Raw genomic sequence first — 9,028 nt, forward strand, 5'->3', positions numbered from 1 at the left:
CAGCCACTAACGTAAGAAGCAGTACACCAGGAGCAGGTGTCTCTGTGAGAGACAGATCCACCCTCAGAAAAGGCACCACCCTAGGTCAACCTAGATTGCGAGTGTCTGAGAGAGAGAGAGGAGAGAGATCCACCATCCGAAAAAGCACCACCCTTGGTTAACCTAGTTCAATGTTCAAAAAGGCGAATGCGGTTCAATGTTCAAAAAGACGGATGCGGTCACCTAGATATGCGCCCAAATAACTGGGCAGCCTTAAGAAAAAGAGCTTGCGGTGGAGCCATATGTTGTTTTGTGTGTGTTTCTGAATATATGTATGTATGCATTTAGTACATGCATGTACATATGCATGTATATGTCAAGCCTCGTACGAAATTCTTAAAGATCCTTCTTTTTCCATCGTTTTTCTTTTGAATCTATATTTGTGAGAGAGAGGGGTTTCAAACACTTTGAGGATAGGAGAAAGAGAGAAAAAATCCGCTAGAGAGAGAGGCCTCTTATCGAACACTTGGAGGTCATTGTCTTCTTACTTATAAAGAGGGAACATATAGGTCCATGTGTATCTTCACATGTATGTGTGTGAGAGAGAGGCCCCATTGAATTCTTCTTCTCATATGTAGAGAGTGCGCATGGACCTGAAAGAGAGAGAGAGAGAGAGCCAATTCCATGCTTTATTTTGTTTCGGTGAATTTGAATTTTTTTTTTTTTTTAAAGGATGGCACCAAGTGGGACACTACCTTGACCGTTTAGGTGCCCACCTTAAGCACGTCTGCCCAGACCCCACCACCTAAGCTGCACCTAGGCGGTTTGTCAGTCAAGCCGCCTAAGTGGATCTAGATAATGCACCCAATACCAACAAGAAAGTCCTAATCTCACATTAAGAAACAACAGGGATCATTTTTTCTTTTCACAGGGCCACTATGGCCACATGTCACTCACCCCTTGGTTTGTCTCTATTTTCAGTTCCTATGGAGTAGAGTTGCTTCCCTATCAGTCTCATCTAGTTGAATGCATCTGAGAACTGTTCCAAGTGGATCGTCAATTTATCTGACTTCACAGAAACTACACTCACAAAGTTCTTTGCCATCTGCCATGAAAATCCAGTCACATAGCTTATTCACGAACTGGAACCAAGAATTGCAGCTACGAATGAATCTTCGACATGAATGAGGAGTACATATAATGATGTAGAAGTAACACCATAGTCCAGTGAGCAACGGAAACAGTTGTCAAATTTGGTCATCGGCATCAAATGAAACGAAGCGCAGCAATGGAAATTGGAATCTGAATTCAGTCCTTAGTAGGTCACACTTACTGTCCAACACCATTCATCAATTCAGCACACCATGATGACCCCAATGGACAATGAGCATGCTATGTCATAGTCCAATGGATGATCTGCTTGAATAATGGTAAGTTCTACTTGAATTGTTGCCAAAACTTCAAGGGGATTGACTCTCATTCTAATAAGCAGCATAAAAGAACTTTCGAAAGCAATTGCCATAGAAAAAATCCAGAATCCTATTAACTAGATACCCAGGTATCCAAAGCGCTAAAAAGTTTTAGAGAATGATTACAAAGATATTACATAATGAACAAATAAATCTCAAATCTCATAATACAGAACATAAGGTTTATCCATCACAAGGAACACATAAAAAATAAACAAACAGCAATCCATCCATATCAAAATCAGCCCAAAAGCATATGACAGAAGAATTTTATGCTCAAGCTAATATAATAAAGGAAAAAGTTTACATAAGGTGTCAACCTTATACTGTACAAGCAAGGTGCACCTAGAAAACCCACTAGATAAGGTTGTTCCTATGCTGGAAAATTATCAAATCGATCATCTCGACCTCGAGATTCATAGTCATGAAAAAAAGGGATTTCTAGTCCGAAAATAGTTCATCTTCTAACACATTATCTGGACCATCCATTTTCAAGATTTTCAAACGTATATAGATCTCCTTGATGGTTACCGTTTCTGGAACTTTAAATTCCATAATTAGGGGCAACAATAGATTTTCATATCATCACAGAGCTCTGTGGCACCAAAACTGCATTTTCAACATAGTTTTGAGGTGCACCGTACTTCAATAGTATAAGGTTGACACCTTATACAAACCTCACCCACATATTAAAGAGTTAGAAAGCAAAACAGTTACTAGTGCAATATGAGAAGTTATCCATCATATACAAGGCTTAGATAAAGAAGAAACAAAAATCAATCTGTCCATATAAAAATCAGCCCAAAAGCATGTAACAGAAGAATATTATGCTCAAGGTAATATATGGAGACTTTGAAAGCAACATAGGTAATACTGCGTTATGGAAAGTCAACATATGCTGTAAATGTGCAGTTCCAATTTGTCTTACCGCAGTGTACTCCGAGCTCCCAAATCCTTCATCTGTTTTAGTCCAGCTCCTCACCGACCCCGGTTTGGAAAAAATTTATGGCGAAATAGAAGTTCATTCTACAGTAGCCTTTTTCACCTATTTTACAATAGACCCCTAAACACTCCCGAGCTCTTTTCAAATTTATTATACAGAAGCAGTGGAGTTGTAAGCCAATTGAATTCTAAAAGAATCGTGTATGTTCAGTACCTATAATAGCAAATGAAGCTCAAGCTATAGCATATGATACATGGATTGCAGAACAAGCCTCATTTACTATAAGACCAAACTGAAAAAAAAACGAAGTATCCCAGTTCAATATCCCATAATTTTGGTACTCACAGAAAAAATAAATCATTTGGTACGCCCAAAAGAAATAAATGAAAGAAAAAAAACAGAGTGATCTGTTATAACCATGATCTGTTATTATACAAGTGCTGGTAAATTAACAGGGGCAGAAGGCAAGATTTGCATGGCTGCCCTCATATTATGTTATGCCCAAAAAAACAAAAGGAAAAACAAAAAAAACACAAAAAAGCTAATCGTACAATTTCTTTCTGCCGCAAATGATACATCTCTTTCTTGTACAAAGGCAATCCAAATAAAGATGCAACAACCTTCAAGGGCATAATGGTCAAGATGAAAGTTCACTTGCCTTAAGGATGGAATCTGAGATTCCATCGTGTTAGTGTCGAATTATTGCCTCAATCTCCCATAATATACTGTGAATAATATAGAAAGAGAAAATGATGGAATTTATAGATTGATGAAGAAAATCATAAATAGTTTCAGCAATTAAAGACAGAGATGATGATAGAATTTATAGACAGATGTGCAGAAGCAAAGACAGGATTAACAATTAAAAATGGATCACATAAGTTACTTAGGAAGAAAGGATTGGATTTCTAAAACAGATGAGAAAAGATAAGTGTAGCTGAATTCTTGAATCTGAGAAGGATGTACTCACCCAAAATCCCCTTGTCAAAATTAGTACTCCAAAAAGCCTATGGAGCTTAGGCTTTGACATAGTCCATGCCATAGTGCTTCCTCTTGTTAGGCCGGGAGAAGAAACAAAACTGAGCCCAACTTTTCTTTTGTTTAACTGTCTGAGTCTTGGAATCTCTCTTGGCAACATACTCAGCCATGTACTGAACAACAGCCTAAAGAGCAAGCATAGAACTAATCATCTTCTGATCGAGCAGAAAATGAATCATTTGAAAAAATGAGAAAAAGAAAATAAACACTGAAGACTACAATCAAGTGTCAAATTTTTCGAGAGTCAGATGCATTTTGACAAAAGCGATAAACCAAGGCATCCAATTTCACAATTGATTCATCAAACATATTTAAAAAGGCAAAAAAAAACGAAGGAAAAGTGGCTGAAATTTGAAACTCCAGAAGAATTTTGGCAGAAATTTTGATCAAATTCTTTTTATGTAACTCGGAATCAAAATTAGTAAAAAAATACATTTTTGGAAAATTGATTGACTTCATTCAAATTGCATGGTATAAAACGATGACATATATACCATGACATATTGATGAAGGCCATGATGCCCTTTCCGTTTTGAAGAGGAAAGATAACTAAAGACTGTTACAAATTAAGCCTATGAATCTGACTTATGTCAGGAAATTTGGTGGGGAGGATGAGTAAATTTCAACTGTACATCACAAAAGTATATCCTTCAATCCAACAGTGATTTGAGAACTTCCAAATACCTGAGCCCCCATTTCAGCTACATGTCTTGGTGGCACCTCCAATGGAGTCTCTTCAGCATGAAGCACTTGCAGATTGGATAGCTTAGCAAAGGAGTCAGGGAGCACCCTTATCTGGTTATTGCTTATATCCAACTCTTCAAGCATTTCGAGGTTTCCAATAGATCGAGGTAGAGCCTGTAAATCCGCAAAATTCCTACCTACATTCAATTTCACAAGGTTGGTAGCAAGGCAAAGGCTCTCAGGCACTGACTCGAGCTCATTAAAGCTCACATCAAGCTCCTTCAATTTCAATAGAGAAGCCATGGTAGTAGGTAGGCTTTTGATCTTGTTATAATGCAAAGTCAAAACCTCTAAGGATTCGAGCCTTCCCACTGCTTCAGGAACAGCTTTCAAGTGGTTGAAATCAGCTCGAATCTCGACAAGAGAAGAACACTGACCTATCATATGGGGTAGTTCCTCTATCTCGTTGGTTTCAACATTCAATATCTTGAGGCTTATGAGGTTTCCTATTGTGCTGGGGAGAGAGGACAACTGATTCGAGCTCAGGTCAAGGTTATCAAGTCGAGATAGTTTTCCAAAAGTTGAAGGCAATGATCTTAATCGGTTTCCACGCAAATCCAAATCGACCAAGCAAAACAAGTCCCCGAAAGAGTCAGGGAGCTCCTCTAACCGATTAGAGTGGAGGTCGAGTTTAGTTAGAGAGGAAAGGCCTCCTATAGTGTTGGGTAGGGCTACTATTCGGTTTTCTGAAAGGTCAAGGGTGCATAGGCCAGAGAGCTTCCCTAAGGAATCGGGGAGCCACTCTATTTGCTCTGTCAGTTTGCCTTGAAGATTTAGGTCCCTGGTGCCTTTCTTAGAAGAAATCTCGAACATACTAGCGAGTTTAATCAAACTCAACTTCTCACTGTCTTCACCTACACATGTTGAAATATAACTGCTCCATTAACAAACCAAATCGGACCATTGATGGTAAGGCTATGCATGCAAGGCATTGCGAGTAATGTCAATTTCAGATGAAAATTACAAAACCTTGGGTATTATTAGCAGTCATTACTGCTAAATTTGGTTAAAGTTCCAGTTCACTATATAGATGAATTATATACTCCAATTTCTTCACTAAATTCTCAAATAAACCTTCAAATAAACTTTTATGAAATAGAGGATACAGATTATAGAACATAGAACTATAATTATAGGAGATAGAACTAAACACAACGTCCATTTCACTAAGTGAAAGAAATCAGTGATGGGCTTTCTTCTTAGCACCAGATAAATTTCTATAGTTAAGAACAATTCAAAATGTTAGCGAATTCCTCCATTCAGAAAGCATAACACTACACAAGATCTGAAACATAATTACTTCCACTACCGAAAAAATATCAAGAGAATACTGTCCAAAAAGAATGAAGTTATACTCCTGAAAGAGAAATATAACAAAACAGATGTATTGATAACCAAAAGTACTTATTCCAGCCACCATGAAGCTATGTTTTAGTATATGAAACAAAGTTACAAACAATTTGAAGCACAAAGAGCAATCTACAGTAATGCATTTCTAGCACTAGAAAACTACCAACAATGCAAATCACTTGGGTAGAGAGAGAGAGAGAGAGAGAGAGAGAGAGAGAGAGAGAGAGAGAGAGAGAGAGAGAGAGAGAGAGAGAGAGAGAGGGAGGGAGGGAGGGAGGGAGGGAGGGAGGGAGGGCGGGAAGGAAGGAGGGAGGGAGGGAGAAAGACTAACCAGAAGCAGTAACTGGTTTCAAAGAGGAATTCCTCAGACCCCTCGAAACATCAAGACCCAAGGTGACTCCGTCAGGGTAGAGAGAAGGCTTGGCCTTCTTAACAAAACTGTCATCTCTACTGTACACCTCTCGACTACCCTCAACTGATGCTTGTTTAGAGAGAGAATCAAACCCATCACTAGCACTATGAACACTACTGTTAGATGTAGAAGCAACGGATGGCGTGGCAATTGTATGTTTTCCATTAGAATGAGAGTTCTGGCTATAATTCATGGACGACGAAGGCAGAGCTTTCGAAGCTCTTTGAAGCAAGTCATCGAACAATGCATGGGTCCTCTCGAGATCGATGAGTTGCAGAGCTTCCTTCTTTTGATATTTGCTCTGAAAGAACACCAAGTTTTTCTGCATCTCTTGCAACACAAAGAATAGCTCATCAGGAACATCAGGGGCCTTTCTCTGTCTATTAATTCCATCAATTCTCGCATGTTCTTCTTTCTCTACATTTTGAATAATGGCCATGGCTGCCTCTACCTCATCTAGACCAGGCCTAGTGGGCAAAGATCTATGAATTCTCATGATCTCTTCCACTACGCCATCGATTGACTGTAAAAAACTACCCATTTTTCTCACAAACCCAGATAAAAAACCCCAGAATTCCTCGGAGTAATTTCAGATTTTTCAGCTCAATTTCATCAATTCTCCGAGAAACTATGTTACCACTCTGTAAGATAAGAAACCCAAATCAAAATCTGTTTCTTCTAAGAATTAAACTGATTTTCTCTCTTGAACCGAAAAAATTTGTATTCTTTTCTCCAAAACCAGAACCCCAATTGAAAACGTTTTCTTCTAAGAAATTGAGCAACTCAGAGAGCTCCATATATATACTTGTAAATCCGGGAGAAGAAAAAAGCTCTACTAATGAAAGGGAAAATAAAATAAAACCAGATATTCACAGTTTCAAAAAAAGTTAAAAAAAAAAATAGATATTCAGCTCCAGTCCATCAAAATACTACAAAAATACCCACCATATAATCTTCAAAATCCAGAAAATTAGATATAATAAGGCCTGATTCTCTTTGGAAAACACAAATAGAAAAGGAGCCAGATCATAAAAAAGACCCAGTTTCAACAAAACCCCAACTAATCTACTATTCCATTCATGAGAAAAAGGCCCAAAAAATATCCAGTCTAATCCCATGCAAAACCCATGAGAAAAAACAACCCATTTTCTCCAATTTTTGCTAAAAAACAAGCAAACCCAGATCACAAACTATGGTTTTATAGAAGATATTTAGAGAAGGCATTGAGATATATTCATCCCAATTCCATGGCTTCTATGGATTTCTGGAACATTCCTAGAGCTTGCTGGAATTACAGGCCATTTTATGATTGAGGAAAAAGAAAACAGAGCTTAAATAATTGAGAAAATATAATATTTGGGGGGTGTTGTTTTCTGCAAATTCCAGCTATTTTCTAGCCTAAAAAAGGTCAATTCTTTGTGAATATACAAAGAGGAGAGAGAAAAAGGAAAGAAGAGAGAGAGAAAGATAGGAAAAGGGAGAACAAAAAGCCTGAAAAAACCGTGAAAACAGACAGAGACTTGTGGGGGTGAGAAATAGGGGCAAAAGCCATTTTCTCACAGTTACTTGGTGGCATCATCGGATTTTTAATTGCTTATTATTTACTATAAAACCCCTTTTGACAAGTGGAAATATCTGGTCTGGCCTTATGTGGTTAATGGGTTTCATTGGGTGAGATTGCCCGCCCATTAATACGAGAAGCATGCCAAAAGCCAACACTAATATTTTATTGGCTTTTTTGGGCTTTTGGAATTTGGGTTCAAAATTTTATTACTTAAAATACAAAGTCAAAGCTAGGAGGAGATAGTTTCTAAGTATTTTCAGCCCTTTTTATTTTCCTTGGAATCTCTATTTCTCACAAAAAAAATGTGGATTTGTGAATTTTTTAGGAAAACAAACAATAGCCCCGATCTGACTTGGAACTGGGTTGGTAGTTCCCGGTTCCTTTTATTTTTGACCTGTAAACAGTGGGAATCGAGGGTGGGACAGTCGGTAATTCCCCTTGCCTTATGGTCCTAATCATAGTTAGCAAAGTTTAGTTTTTAAATGTATTAAGAACTCTGAGTTTTTCAAAAGATATTCAAAAATTATTATTTTTAATGGAACCAATATAAATTTATATTTTATCTTTTTCAAAAAAAACTTTTCAAAAAAAATTCTTTCTTGTAACTTTATTTCGTCGTTAACTTAGTAATATTGAATCTTTGTTTAAAGATAATTACATTAACAATGGGAGTAATTCAAGAATCTTGATTTAATAAAGCATTCCATCAAAAATTTCGCCAATGAGTTCCCTTTAAAAAGTGTACGGAAAAATGCGAGCAATATATTTCCCAAAAAAAAATAACCACCAAAAATCGCATATCTCAAAATAATAGCTAGAATTAGAAGAAGAGTAACCCAATGAAAAATATTGTATTTTTTTTTTTCTAAAAATTAATAAAAAAACAATCATATATCTCAAAATAATAATTAGAATTAGAAGAAAGTGTAACCAATGAAAAATCTTGTATTTTTTTTTTCAACCCATAGCATCCTTATAGGTAAGAGAGAGATTTAATGATACTAAATATTTCGGTAGCTAGGAATTCCGCACGATATTTGAATTTTTTTAAGCATTTGTTGTTTTTTAAGCGAAGTTGGATTTTTTATTTTATTTTATTATATTTCAATGATGTATACAATATAGTATTTTGGATGGACCACTATTTTAAATATTTGGGTCTTTGAGTTTTCTTTTAATTAACTGCAATCCTATATTGAAAGTGTTTTTTGTTTTTTTTTTTTGAAAAACAATCCTATACCTTAGATTACAATTCTTGTTATTTGTTAATTAATTCTAGTGTTTATTATTGTTGTCATTTTATGCTCTCCATAAATCCCCAATATGTTTTGTGTTGTGACAACATAGTAAGCATTGTTGTTGGATTTATTGAAAGTTTCAAGAAAAAATCATCAAGGACTACTCTAATAACACTAGTAAGGCTATAAAATTATTGTTTAATGGCTTTAATATATCTATACAATAGCTGCAAATCACATATGATAATCTTTACATATCCAATTTTTTCTCCACATTTTTTGGAACCATAT

General features: G+C 36.4%; 1 protein-coding gene across 2 annotated transcripts; it reads right to left on the reverse strand.

The window, feature by feature from the left end:
* Window positions 1-847: 847 nt before the first annotated feature.
* Window positions 848-6,597, reverse strand: PIRL4 (plant intracellular ras group-related LRR 4). 2 transcript variants are annotated; one of them, XM_011627127.3, is made up of 4 exons: window positions 5,855-6,597; window positions 4,114-5,027; window positions 3,362-3,554; window positions 848-1,311 (listed from the first exon to the last, which is right to left on the reverse strand). In XM_011627127.3, the coding sequence occupies exons 1-3, from the start codon at window positions 6,474-6,476 to the stop codon at window positions 3,408-3,410; spliced, it is 1,683 nt and encodes a 560-aa protein (XP_011625429.1). In that variant the 5' UTR covers window positions 6,477-6,597; the 3' UTR covers window positions 848-1,311; window positions 3,362-3,407. The 2 variants fall into 2 exon arrangements, with proteins under 2 accessions (XP_011625429.1, XP_006849986.1); XM_006849923.4 differs by lacking the exon at window positions 848-1,311 and adding an exon at window positions 2,776-3,116.
* Window positions 6,598-9,028: the final 2,431 nt, after the last annotated feature.

Source organism: Amborella trichopoda, chromosome 3 (genome assembly GCF_054954075.1).
Source record: "Amborella trichopoda isolate Santa Cruz 75 chromosome 3, AtrichopodaSantaCruz75HAP2 v2.0, whole genome shotgun sequence".
In the NCBI taxonomy this organism is placed as follows: domain Eukaryota; kingdom Viridiplantae; phylum Streptophyta; class Magnoliopsida; order Amborellales; family Amborellaceae; genus Amborella; species Amborella trichopoda.

Bases quoted from the DNA above. Each gene is read 5' to 3' on its own strand.
- PIRL4 (XM_011627127.3), bottom strand. From the start codon at position 6,476: ATGGGTAGTTTTTTACAGTCAATCGATGGCGTAGTGGAAGAGATCATG. The intron at 5,028-5,854 runs GTTAGTCTTTCT...CAACATGTGTAG, and splicing joins GAAACCAGTTACTGCTTCTG to GTGAAGACAGTGAGAAGTTG. The intron at 3,555-4,113 runs GTATTTGGAAGT...CTTGCTCTTTAG, and splicing joins TAGCTGAAATGGGGGCTCAG to GCTGTTGTTCAGTACATGGC.